The 13,972-nt window shown below is 52.6% G+C and overlaps 1 protein-coding gene across 4 annotated transcripts in view; it reads right to left on the reverse strand.

The window, feature by feature from the left end:
- Window positions 1–13,972, reverse strand: part of ERGIC1 (endoplasmic reticulum-golgi intermediate compartment 1) — a 113,175-nt gene that overhangs the window by 7,626 nt on the left and 91,577 nt on the right. For all 4 annotated transcript variants that reach the window (XM_086362190.1, XM_086362193.1, XM_086362194.1 and 1 more), the window contains 3 exons: window positions 12,736–12,796; window positions 7,940–8,040; window positions 5,085–5,207 (listed from right to left, as the gene is read on the reverse strand). In XM_086362190.1, coding sequence (XP_086218316.1) covers window positions 5,085–5,207; window positions 7,940–8,040; window positions 12,736–12,796 — 285 coding nt within the window. The remainder of the gene's footprint in view (window positions 1–5,084; window positions 5,208–7,939; window positions 8,041–12,735; window positions 12,797–13,972) is intronic.

Here is a 13,972-nt window from a genome sequence, read left to right on the forward strand (position 1 = left end):
CTGTGCTAGCCCCACTCTGGAGGAATGGTGATGGAGCCCACCCTCCGGGGGAGAGAGACGCACCAAGGAACACCCGAGCGGGAGAGAAGCGAGGCTCTGAGACGGCTGCTGCAGCAGTGCAGCCGCCAAGCTGGCCTTCCCCAGCACACAGTCTCAGATGGAAAACCTCCTCAGTTTTCTCTCCTCTCAGCTTCTGTTCTTTTACCATCCCATGTGCCCCCCACCCCATGCACCTGCTGCCTTTTGTCAATGGAAAAATCCTTGCAGGTGCCCAACAGATGAGTGAGAAGTAATTGGATAAAGGCAGGAAGACCTGCACATCAGCAGCTGACCAGCCTCAGACGGACAGCTTGCCTGCTTGCTTGCGTCTACACAGGCGTGACTGTGACTTTCCCACACGTGCTCATGATATTGGCTTGTTTCCTGCTACAATATTTCTTCTTGAGTCCCAAGATAGAAGTCACTGTATCAGATGATCCTGGTGTCTTATTAAGGGCTCCGTGGCTTCTGGGGGTTCTGTAGCTGGGACATCCTTGAGAGTCTTTGTTTTGGAAACTGCAGGCTCCCAAGCTGGTGGGGAAGGGTATGGCAGAGGCATGTTTGGAGGGCAAAGTCCTGGCCTTGCCATATCCTGGCTGTGTGATCTTAGAAGAGTTTCTTTACCTCTCAGGGCCTCAGCTAATTTCCAAATAAAACAGGAATGATACCATCTATCTTGGAGGGCTCCTAGTAGGATTAAAGGAGATGACTGTAAAATTACCTGGTACCCAGTAGCTGCTATAAGTGCAGCTCTATGATCACTCCTTTAAGCAGCTGTCCCTTGTATATTTCTGAGCACCTATATCCAGGCCAAGTCCCGTGCTAGATGTGGGTAACAAAGAGGTGAATTAGACCTGGAACTCCTCACACTCAGGCCTGGCAGCTATGAAGTGCAATCAAAAGACTGGGGGATTATTTCACTGGCAAGGAGCATCGTGAGGTCAAGGATGCTACCTAACTCAGCCATCCCTGCTGGCCAACGGGGACGTGTCATCACAGCTGCTACTTTCCGGTGGACAAAAACTCACGACCATACTGACCCAGTTTGGTATATACTTGGTGACTTCTGGTTGCTCCCCCCAAGTAGCATAAAACACACAAGGAAAGCAATGTGACACCTCCAAAGCCATCTAATCTGTCACCACTGCCCACTTGAAGGCCATCTCCAAAAAGGGCCTTTGGCAAGTGGCGAGGTAGGGAACAAATGTGTGCATGTGGGAGGGGGCACTCTAAAGGGGATCGCTTGCATGTTGTTAAACACCATCTGTTTATTCCCTCAGTGGTGGAATTTTCTGGAACAACACAAGGTAGCGGTCTGAACAAGGTTCTCCGGGTATCCAGAGAGAGGACCCTTGGGCAGCCTGGTGGAGAATTCCGGAAGGAGGATGCCTCCTCTGCTCAGGCTGAGAATGAACAGGTCTTGTAGACCATAAGAGCCTGGAGGGGCAGCCCTGAATAAGCCAGGGCTTTGTTACTTAGAATGCTTCGGGGAGGTCCCACCTGCCTCTCCGCTCCACACCCACTCTGCCGCCCCGGACTGCACCCACCCCTCATTCCAGCCCACCCACAGCTGCCTCCACACAGCCGCCACATAACGACATCCTGGCTTAAGTCCCCTCTTCAACAGCCCCTCTGAGGCGCTATTTGCAGAGGCCCCCTTTGGGGGTTCAGGGGCTTTGCACACAAGTGTCTGATTTTATAAAGAGAGAAAGAAAAGTCACAGCAGGTGCCTCCACTTCCCTCTTGGCCCCACCCTGCCCAGCGAGGGCTCCTGGAGGTCTCTGTACATGTGTGTCTGCGTGTGAGCGTCATCCCACATCTGCCGCCCAGTGACAGGGGTCTTTGAAGCTCCACAATGACGCCATCTGCCAGGGACAGCCGGCGGGCTCGCACTGGACTGACCCCCACAGTTGCCATGGCAACCAAGATGGCAGCATGGGGCCCTCAGAAAACTCAGCAGGCTAATGATGTCAGGAGGTACCCTGCAGAATGGTCCCCATTCAGGTGGAGGTGGGCAGGGCAGGGGTGGATGAGCGACTGGTGGCCAAAGGGAAGAGAAGAAGGCCTCCAGGCGATGCAGGTCAGGCCTGTGCCTTGGGGGTCTGGGGGACCTCCAGCTCTCAGAAGTCCTTCCCCATCAAAAGAAGCTACAAGGCCTCCACAAGACACGCTGTGCTATACGCCTCAGCACACACTACTCCCTTTGCTGAGACTCTCTCGGCTTTGCTCACCAGCCTAGAAAACGCCTCCTCACCCTGCAAGACCCATCCTGAGGTGTCCTTCTCTGAACTTTCCCAACAGAGAAGAGTCTTTGTCACTGGGGTGCCTGGTCCACATCAGAGTCCTGGCTGATCCGGACTGCAGCTCTGCGGGCTCAGCCATCTCCCTGGCCTGCCAAGAAGCAAGCTAAGGTCAGAGACTGTGTCTAGTTCACTGTTCCTGCTGCCCAGCACAGGGTAAAGTCTAGCAAATATTATTTAGCAAATAAATGAAGTCACTTCACTTCTCAGCCACTTGGCAAGAAATTTCAACACTCAGAGCCTCAGCTGTCAGGAATGCAGGAGCAAACAGAAAGCAGGCCAGGAGAGCCTCCTGACCCCATGGCGAGGTGTGGGCACGGTCATCTCTCCACCAGTGTCGAGGCTGCAGACCCCAGGGCCTCTGAGATGCACACCACGTCCACACAGGGGTGCCGACTTGCGTCTTCGCTTCTGTCCTATTCTGGGCCTGCAGTAGGAGTACTGGCTAAGACTCAGCGCCACGACCTACTTGGGCTGCTACCCTGTGGGGCCTTGGGTAGAATCACCTGCTCAAATTCCCTAATTTGGAGCCAAAGGGTTAGTGCATCTCCATCCAAGTGGCTGAGCCCATTCACATCAGAGAACATATGTGGGTCCTCCTGCTTCGTGTCCTCCCAGTCCTTATGGGGCAGGCCCATCCTTCTACCAGTTTGATAGCATACGATTGGGTCTTGGTGTTTTGAATCTCATTCCTCTGGTTTCTAGTGAACCTTGGCATCTTTCCATTTTCAGTGTGGTCTCTTCTGTCAGCAGTCAAGTCCTTACCTATTTTCTTTTTGATCACTTGACTTTGTCTTATTGACTTGTAGGAATTTTATCTCTTTTGGCCACACCATGTGGTTTGCAGGATCCTTGTTCCCCAGTCAGGGATTGAACCTGGGCCCACAGCTGTGAGCGTACTGAGTCCTAACCATTGGACCACCAGGGAATTCCCTTTAGGAACTTTTTGATATATAAATTCTGAAGCATACCTCTTTCTTGGGCTGTGCTTAGCTGCTCAGTCGTGTCCAACTCTTTGTGACCCCATGGACTGTAATCCACCAGGCTCCTCTGTCCATGGGAATTCTCCAGGCAAGAATACTGGGGTGGGTTGCCATGCCCTCCTCCAGGGGTCTTCCCAACTCAAGGACTGAACCCAGGTCTCCCCCATTGCAGGCAGATTTTTTACCATCTGAGCCACCAAAGAAGCCCAAGAATACTGGAGTGGATAGCCTATCCCTTCTCCAGGGGAACTTCCTGACCCAGGAATGGATCTGGGGTCTCCTGGATCGCAGGCAGATTTTCTACCAGCTGAGCTACTCAGGAAGCCCCACATCTTTCTTGAATGTGGGGCAAATATCTTCTTCCAATCTGTGTCTGGTATTTTAGCTTTATGTTAAGTACCCTTGGCTAATGAGAAGTTTCAAATTTTTATGGAGTCAGAGAACAGCAAAAGGCTATTTTGAGGCTCATATGAGCACCAAACTTTTAACATCCTTTGTATCCACATGGTTTTCTGTAACTGCAGAGCAGCCCTTTCCTGATCTGCTCTGAGTCCCACAAGGCCGTGGGAGGCAGGAAGAGTGGGGACTGTTATTCCTATCTCATAGAGGATGAGACGGAGCGCCTGTAGCGGCCATCCGGCCTTTGGCCTCCGCGCATCCCATCCTCCTTCTTCTAGTGACTGGCCTCTGACTTTTCTCTGGGGAGCCCCACTCCATCGCAGCCTTTGTCCTTGCAGTCTGGGTGGGGCTGGCCCACTGGAGCACACCATTCATTTTCCAGGCCACAAGGATGGCATGGGACCTGAGCCAGGCCAATGAAAATGCTATTCCATCCAGTACTTGGGGTAGAATTACTGAGAAAGAGGCACTTTCTACCGGTAAATTCTATTTGAAAATGAAACCAGTACTGAGGAGAGCAGGACGATGAGAGGGCTTTTCCAGACATCTGTACCTGGATCTAACCATACCTGAAGCCCATGTATCCTTCAAGCCAGCATATTGTGGGGTCCTGTCTCTTCTGGATCAATAACAGGGTCCTAACACAGACCACGTCAGAGCAGGAAATTAAAGAGCCAAGACTGGACAGCTAACTCTCTTCTTTTAAAATTCTCTCATTATTAAAAGTACAAAGAGGCAGAAAGGCAGTTTCCAATCTAAGAAGGAGGGAACACCACACCATCTCATCCACCTCCACCACCTCTGGCTTACTAAACTTCTCAAGGCCTCCTGGCCGGGGCAGGACACTGTGACCCTGCTGTTCTGACCCCAAGGACACTTTGAATGCGAAGTCAGGATAGAACAGTTGACAGAAATAGTCAGTACCAAGGAAAGCTGACATCAGCTTGAAACTGCCCCACAGAAAACTGGACTTAGTGGAGACAATGACAAAAAAGAAAAAAGAGAATAGGCGGAAGGAAAGAAAGAAAAAAAAATCTGACATTATCAGCAGCTAGCATTGAAAAGAATGAGTGAAATCCTCACTGTAAAACTTACACAGAAAGGATAAGCTCTGCTAAGGAATAATTCCCACCACAGTGAAAAACAATGGAGAAAATCAGGAACAGGAACAGCTAAAGATGGAATTGCTTAAGGGATGGAAATGAATGAGTGGCATTCCCCTCTGGAAAAGATTTTCTTGATGAAATGCCATTGATATTGATGCACCTCTGAGGACACTTCTAAACACTCTTGTGTGGACAGGCTGAGCACCCCGCCCTGCGGTCTGAGTCCTGCTTCTCGGAGGCGGCACCTGCCCACTCACCGTGGTGATGAACCGGTACAGAGGCTGCCGTCTCTCCGTGTACTTGACCGTGATGGGGCTCAGGTCGTAGCGGAACCAGATGGCGGGGATGATGCGGCCCGTGTGGCTGTAGGCGACGTACTCCTGTGGCGGAAGGAGAGAAAAGGGTGGGGTACGAGACTCAGACTCCAACCGTGTCTCAGGGCGGTAACTGCACAGGGTCCCCAGCAGCCTACTCCTCCACGCAAAGCCAGGCTTCGTGGACCCCTCCTCCCACACCCTTTCTTCCAAAGCTCTGCCATCAGCGTCCGGAGGGCCACCACTCACTGGGGGCATTTGGGACCCCTTTGACTGCTTAGAAATGGATGGCATGACCTTGGAAGCAGCACCAGAATCAAAATAGAGGCGCCTGAGAGCAGAGCTGTTGAAGGACCACTGCAACGTGGGCTCAGTCTGAGTAAAGGTCTATTTCCCCCTGCAGCTCCTGGGCCATGCAGAATCTACTGGCTTATCCAGTGGCTGTTCACCAAGCATCCCTCCTGTGTGCTGGCCCCGCGCTGGGTGCTGGGGACCTCAGGTGAGAACACCTTGCCCCCTCCCCAGAGGCGCCCACAGTCTGGAGAAGGAGGCAGATGTACAAACTCCTGCCACACTGCAGCGCTGCAAGTGCCGTGACTGAGGAACATGGCGCGCTGAGCGGCCCGTCAGTGAATGGCCGTGTCTCAGGGATGTGGGAAGGCCTGGCGAGGAGGGGACAGGCTAAGTCACACATGGCCTCCTGAGCACTGTGTGTGTGAGAGAGATGTGGGGAAGGGGCTTCTTCAAAGAAGGAACACAATGAACTGGAAAGCCAAAGGGCAAAGCCCCACCACCAGACTCCTGGAGAAGCCCCTGGCTGGGACTCCAAGGATACCAAGGGGCTGAATTAACAGTGCATCCACTTCAGGATGCTAAAAACCTCGGGGGGACTCGTTCGTCCACAGCAACTGGAAACCAAACTAAAGCCTCAACCCCAAACGCTAAGGGCCAAGCTTCTCAGGGACAACCTTGAAACCGGCCCTCTCTGTTGGACTGCCACCAGTCCCCGTGGGTGCAGCCCCTCTCGCTCACAGGGCAGAATGGGGCTGAGGTTGCAGAGAGCTGAACACACAGTCCTGGCCGCTGGGCCCTTGCCAAAGCCTCAGGGGAAGAAGCCTTGGGCAAAACAAGATCAGCTTTCTCCTGGGAGAGCTGATGGGGCAGGGTGACTGTCTGGGTCATGGCCCAGAGCTGAGGGACAGAGGAAAATAATAAAACAGAGCAGCGGTAGGTACCACTTGCCAAAGCCTTTTTTGTGGGCTCAGTGGTTTTAAAAGCACTGCCTCATGTGACAGTGATCTTTTGAGGTGGGGACCATCCCCATTTTACACATGAGTAAACTGAGGCACGGGGTAGTTGTGTGATTTGTCCCAGGTCACAGCCCGAGTGAGCGGCTGAGCTGGGTTTGAGCCGGAAGTTTGCTCCATAGCCCACACGCTTTCTGCTCAGATTGCATCCGCCTTCCCCATCTGTTAGATGCTGTCAGCACTTGAGGGTTCCAGTGAGATGCCCGCCAAGAAACAGGATGCCTCCGCCCCAGAGAGTTACCCCAGCACATCAGTGCAGGTGGAGCCAAGCAGAGGGACCCCAAGCCCCCTGGGAAAGAGAGGCTCCCAGCCTGGCAGTCTCAGAGGGCCCCCCGTTCAGACTGAGTAGGTGATGTGGTCGAGAGACCAGGTTCTGGAGCTGGAGAAGCTGGTTCTAATCCCCATTCATCCACTTTATAGCTCCAGGACCACCTCTCAGTGCCTCAGTGGCCAAATCTGCAAAATGGGGGCAATAAGAGGCCCAACATCAGACCTGTTGTGATGACTGAAAAAAAACGGTGGAGTAGAGAGCTGAGCATGATGTCCAGCCCATGGTGATTCCCCATAAATGACAGCTACTACTCTTACTCCTGGGGCTTCCCTGGTGGCTCAGACAGCAAAAACTCCACGTGCACTGTGGGAGATCCAGGTTCAATCCCTGGGTCAGGAAGATCCTCTGGAGAGGGGAATGGCTACCCACTCCAGTATTCTTGCCTGGAGAATCCCATGGACAGAGAAGCCTGGCGGGTTATAGTCCATGGGGTCTCAAAGAGTCTGAGAGGACTGAGTGACTAATACTTTCACTTTCCCTCTTACTATTACTATTATTAGCACCAAACAATATATCACTTTAAGGGGTTTGGGTGGTCCTTGAACAGGAAAAAAAAAAAAAAGAGGGAGGGACCTAGTGTAAAGGGGTCTTTTGGGGATACTTCAACCAATGGGCTTCAAGCATGCATGTCCCATGGTAGGGTCACCTCCGGGGAAGCTAAGGCTGTCTTGGCTTGAAACCACTGTCAGTCACCCTGTTCTGAGGGCTCTGACTAATCTTTGCTTCTCACCAAGGCCCGCCCACTTCCCCACGACATTGAGTGTTGGGGTCCTGGGACATACCAGTTAACCAACAGCCATCTAGTGTAATTCAAAAGCCTCACGATTTTGGATACAGAGCTTGTGCCCCACAAGCCAGAGTATCTGTTGTGTGCTAACCAATCAGGGTCCCATGTCTGAAGGACCAGACTCAGATACATGGCTGTGATGTTTGCAAACCCTAGATCTTTGGGAAAGGCTACCTGCCTACCCTTTCTCAACCAGATCACACCCTATCTCCCAGTTAGATTTCCTCCCCTTGACTCTGAGACTTGCCTCCCTTCTTTACCCAGGGCAAATGACCCCTTCAGGAAAGGCCCCTTGAAAGGAATCAGAGGGAATCACGCCGGACCGCTGCTTTCGGCCAGCAGAGGGCGCAAGTGCACGCAGCTGCCGCGCTACCTTGTTGGCCACGGTGTACTGGTAGGAGTACTGCTGCTTGCCGCTCTTGTCTTCGTAAACCGTGGGCACGATCTTCAGGATGTAGTCGTGGGAGGCGAGGGCTGTGGGAAAGAGCAGCATGAGGCAGGGCGAAGGGCAATGCCCGGCCAGCAGGTCTTTTCACATCATTTCAATCCTAAACCTGCTTGGAACTGTACTGAGATGGGGTGGGGGCAGGAGAAGGGGTCAGAGGGGACTGCAGGATTTCACCAAACAACCCCCGTTCGTTCTCCCTTTGGGCACCAGGGATTGCAAGGCTCCATCTGTCAGGATCTGCACTCCTGCACTGGACACAGAGACTAGATTCTAGAACAGTCCAAATGTCCCCCAAAGGGCATCTGCTGAGGAGGGGGTTGCTGGGAAAGGCCACTCTCCGGGGGGTTACCGTTAAGTGAAAAGACTCCAAGGGAGGATGGCTAAGCAAAAAGAACAGGAGGACTCACTCCTCTACATGCATGAATACATAGAAGAATTTCCTGAGAAGATACCTAAGAAACTACGAGCAGTTTTACCCTTGGGGCAGGGGAGGCAGGATTTGATAAAAATCACACTTCACCGTGCACGTTCTTGTCTGGTTTGAATACTTGTTACTTTTGAAACGAAATGGGTTCAAGATTTTAAAAAAGAAAAAGCCACCAGAAGAACCACATTTATAGATTACTGATTCATTTCTTTCCCCATTTTCAATTAATGAGAGATGAGTTCTTCCTCCATCTGGCCCTGTGTCCTGTTCCACGGAGACTCTTACGCCATCCCTGCTGGTTGAGCAAGGCCGTGGAGGGCAGGGACTGAGCCTTCCTCATCTCAGTGTCCCTAGAATCCTGCGCAGGGCCTGGTACGAAGTGGACACTGGCAAATGCCTACTGAATGAATGAATGATGGAAAGCTGACTGGTCAGACCCATGAATGGGAGAAGAGATGAATCAGCTTCTGATAAGCATGATGTAACCGGAATCAAACACTAGGCTGAGAGAATGCTGGCCCAAAGCCGCTAAATACCATCCGGGAAAAATGACATTCCCTTGGGCCTTCTGGGATGTGAGGAGAAGCTCAAAGATCCCTCTACTGCTGCCTTCTAGAATCTCCGGTCAGGGCCCATGCAGCTGAAACAAATACAGAGATTTAGGTTTGTGGGCTCTAATCCTGGTCTCCTGGCTAAGTCAGTCCAGAGTCCTCGGGCTCATCTTCTGTAAATGGGTAGAGGATGTGGATGGTGTTCACAGCCTCTTCCTGCCAATATGACATCTTAGTAAGGAAACGGCAGTGCTTCTTGAACTGTCTTGATACCTGACTCCCCTAAAACTCTGGGAAAAGCTCTGTAGTCTTAGGCTAAGCCTAGGAAGACCCCAACATCCCTCTGCTCAATCCTGCTGGCACTGAGATTGTCTGGAGCACTAGAGCCGCCCGGAATTTAAAAGGCAGACACCTGGGCCTCACCCCTGAAGGTTCTGCGCGCTGAGGCTGGGGTGGGGCACAGGCTTTGCATTTTAAACCAGGAGCCCCAGCACCACACCTGAAACACCGTGCTCCAAATCCCCATCGCCCCTGAAAAACATCTGAAGGGATGAGAGTAAAAATGCCCCATGAAAATTACAGCTGTTCAGTCTGTACAAAACACAGATGATTGTAAAGAAAAAAAATTAAAATCACCCACAAAGCCAGCCTGCCCAGAAAATCATATTCGTACTCTCACGTACAAACTGCCAGACTTCTGTTTATACATATATTTATGTTTAAATATGAGTCGGACACGACAGAGCGACTTCACTTTCACTTTTCACTTTCATGCACTGGAGAAGGAAATGGCAACCCACTCCAGTGTTCTTGCCTGGAGAATCCCAGGGACGGGGAAGCCTGGTGGGCTGCCATCTATGGGGTCGCACAGAGTCGGACACAACTGAAGTGACTTAGCAGCAGCAGCAGCAAATGTAAATATAAAATCAAATCATACAGAACCTTCTTCTGGAAATGAACACCACTGACATTGTGACAAGTCTGGGACACAGCATAAGGTCTACCGCCTTGGTTTTATCCATCGCCATATCCCCTCGAGCAGCACCGGCCACGTAGAAGGAGCTCAAGGACCTCATGCTGCCTGAACACCAATAAGGTTCTGACACATCACTGTCACGGCTGCACGCATCTCCCAGGAAAGACCACCTACGATGTGCTCGACCAGGCCCCTGGGGCCAGGCACCAATGTTGTGGCTCATTTTCACTCTTATAAACAATGATCTAATGACTATTATTTTCCTAAATCCTTGCATACTCTCGTTTCCTTAGCTTACTCTCCTTTGAGTAGAACTGATGACTCAATGGAAGTGACCAGTTTTAATGTCTTTGGTATAATTTGCCAAATGTCCACTGGAGACACTGCACCTGATCACACCTGCATGGGCTCCTGGTCAGAGGACCCTCCTCGGGACTGCCAGCTCCAACCTGATCCAGGCACACCCTGTGCCCTGTTGGCCCCCTCCTCCCCCTAAACATCTTTGTAAAAATCCAACCATAAATCACAAGGAAGCATAGGAGGAACCTCCAGGTACCCGCCCGTCTTCCAGCTTCAGCCATGAACAGCACATGTCCAATTCTGCGTCATCTCTATCCTCTTCCCCCATTTTATTTGTAAGCAAATCCCAGACCTCACATCAGTTCCTCTAAAACTAAAACTCACATCAGCCACTCTAAAAGACAGAGACACTTTCAAAGAAAGCCACCACAATGCCATCATCATCACTGCTAGATCATCAACGGAGTCCCTCTCCAGCATCTTCCACACAGTGGTCTGTTCTCGGGACAGAGAGCCGTGTGCTGCCAGGCGTGGTGGCTCCTGTACACAGGTGGTCAGAGAGGCTCTCTCTGAGGCGGTGGCATTCGAGCTGAGACCCGAACGATAACAAGCAGCCCCCATGGGGACGTGGGAGCAGAGTGACACGTGGTGGGTGGCTGGGGACCGGGCTTGGGAAATGAGGAAATGAGAGCCTGGCGGACCCCAGTGGTTCCTCCCCTGCTTTCATCAGCAGCCCAGGAGGAGGAAAGGCTTCCTGCCCACACCCTCCACGGCTCACATACCCTTCCTAGCCTGATCTTCCTCCAGTATCGGGTGGCTGAGGGGTCCAGGCTAACTGCAAGTGGGGGTGGACAGGCCCCTTGCAGGCTGCCCCCACGCAGAACCACAATGACGACCCCACCATATGAAGAATCATCGCCCTCCATTATAACCAGACATCTGCATGAAAACCAGAAAGTACAGGTATATACTGACACGCTGCTGGAGGTGGCACGAGTGGGCATGGACCCAGTCGGGAAGCAATATCCCGACGTAAAGCAAATCCCGTAAATATCAGAGGCATTACTGTGGTAGAAACAATAGACGTTTTCCATGAAAAGACGGTCCACCAAGATAGACCGTGGTGGAGCTGCTAGATGGCCGTGTCCATGACCAGTGGGAAACCTGCAAACTAACTGTGGTTACAATGCCAGGCCCAAACATCAGAAAGTAAACTGTGCTCTATGCTGGGGAAAAATGACTTCTGCTCATGGACAAGGAGGCCCAGTGACACGGAGAAATGAGAAGCCTGATTTGTTGGGGCGGGTCATGGAGGGAAGTTCTCTTTTGCTTGGATTATCCCAGTTCCATGCTTGGTTTGGCAGCGAGTACAGGCACACCTCATTTTATTGCTCCGCTTTATTGTGCTTCAAAGATAGTGCTTTTTTTTTTTTTTTTTAACACATCTGAAGGTTTGTGGCAACCCTGTGTTATCAGGTGATACACTTGTTGGCAATATTTTTAAACTAAGGTATTTACATTATTTTTGAAGACATGATGCCACTGCACACTTAACAGACTGCAGTGTACTGTAAATGTAACTTTTCTTTTTTTTTTTTAAATGTAACTTTTCTATGCACTGGTAAACCAAAAAATTCATGTGACCTGCTCTATTGCGATCTTCAGTTCACTGGGTTAACTGGGAACCAAACTCACAGTATCTCCGAGGTCTGCCTATAAATGTACCTCAAGAAATAATTAAAGACATACGGGTGAAAAGCTGCACTCAGGGGAGGAGATGAGAACAGTCCCGGTAATCTGTCTCGCAGGACCCAGTGGGTAGACCCACATAAGCAGATAGGCCTCCCAGGCCCGTTCTGGGCAAGGCCCCATGGGTGTGCACACACGTGTGTAGGTGTGTGTGTGTGTGCTCGTCTGTTGGTGTGCAAAGACGTGGCACACTCTTTAATCTGTGCCAAGGTGCCGGGGAACCTGGGAGGGAGGGGGCTCCGGGAGAGGCTGGAGCGGGAGGAGGGGTGGGGTGGGCGGCTGCCCAGGAGGCCAGGCTGAGCGCCCCAAAGCCGCGTTCCCACGGTGCCGCCTGGAGCCAGGACGAACTCTGGCTGTGTCAGCACTCCCTGGGGGATCTCGGGCGATCATCTCAACCGACAACAATTATGGGACAACAATAACTTATGAAATGGCAACAATAACAATGGCGGCCAGGTATTCACAGAGCGCTGACAGTGTGTCTCGGCTGCCAGGTCCTCCCCTGCCCTCCCCCGTCAGCCCCGACAAGTCACCCTCCTCCCTTCTCAGTCAGATGGGGTAATTCCGCGTCCTCACAGGCCAACCGGGGGAATGAAGCCTGAGCGGCGTGGCTCGCACCGAGGGCTTGGTCAACGCTCCCTCCCGTCCCCCTTCCTTCCCCGCTGCCCTGGGGAGCTTGGGCAGAAAGCTGTTCCCGGGGCGAGAGCGCAGTACGTACGGTTGGAGGTGAGTCTGTCTGCTCCCCCGAGAGCGTTGAAAGCGCCGTGGACATTGTGGACCTGCGGAGAAGCACAGTGAGGATGCCGCACCTCTAGGCTCGGGCCTGGGGACGGGGAGAGGCCAGGTGCCAGCTGGTCTAGAGACCTTGCCTGCGTGTAAAAGGAGCACCCAGCACGGTCTGTCTCGGAAAGTCCTGGGGCACAAGGCACAGAGGAGGCACAAGCTTGCTTCCGAGCCCTCGCTGCGAGACACTCAGGCCTGGGTCCTGAGGGTCGTCTCATTTAATGCCTTTAAGGATGGACCACAGGCTCATTACAGGAGCAAACCAAGGTTTGGAGAAGCACTGAACCCTGTCCAGTGTCCTGCGGCTGAGAGGGGGCTGAGTCCAGCTCAGGTCTGTCTGACCTCAAGCCAGGGCTCAAGCATGGAGGCAGATGGGAAACTCAGGCACGGGCAGAGGTGGGTGTCAGCACACTCCTCCTGAGACCCCACCTCCCCTTCAGAGAGGGCCCAGGGCTGCAGGCGCCCACCCTGTCTGCGGTGGGAAACACACATGAGCTGTGAAGACACGCCTCCTCCTGGTGGCCGGCCTGGCTGTGTCCCCCCAGGCAGGGGCTGAAGGCCACCTCCTACTCTCCTCTGAGGCCAGTGGGAAACCAGGTCAGCCTCCAGGAAAACTGAAAGCAGGGCAAAGCGTGCCCAGTACATGGACTCTGTCCTCCTGGGCATGCTTAACCGGGGTGGGCGGGGTAGGCCTCCTGGAGGGCTTCCTGGGGGGAGTGACAGCAGGATTTGTAGGAAAGTGGGAAGTTACTAGGCAGGCAGCGCATGCAGACACGTAGGCCTGGAGACTGAGAACCAGAGCTCGCTTGGCCCTAGAGAGGAATGGGATGAGGGCTGAGAAGGGAAGAGGTCATAGAGGGCGGAGGGGACAGGCTCCTACAGTAAGGGCCACTCAGGGACAGTGGGTGACCCGCCCCTTGATCCCAGCCTCAGGCCACTGACGTCCATCAAGCACTTAACAGAGCTGCACACTCTCAACAAGGCCACGGGAAGGCTTGTCCCTTGTGCCCGGAGACCAGCTAATGACATGGTTTCTAACCCCAGGACAGTGGCTGTGGAGGCCAGAGTGCTAGAATGTTCCCTCACATCATCGCATGTCGGGGTCGTACCTGACATTTGTTTGTATGATTATTTGATTAATTTCTGTCCTCCTCTCTAGACTATTCAACACT

The sequence above is a fragment of the Bos grunniens genome, chromosome 20, assembly GCF_055505025.1.
Source record: "Bos grunniens cultivar Pamir isolate PY7600 chromosome 20, Bosgru_T2T1.0, whole genome shotgun sequence".
Taxonomy (NCBI): Eukaryota; Metazoa; Chordata; class Mammalia; order Artiodactyla; family Bovidae; genus Bos; species Bos grunniens.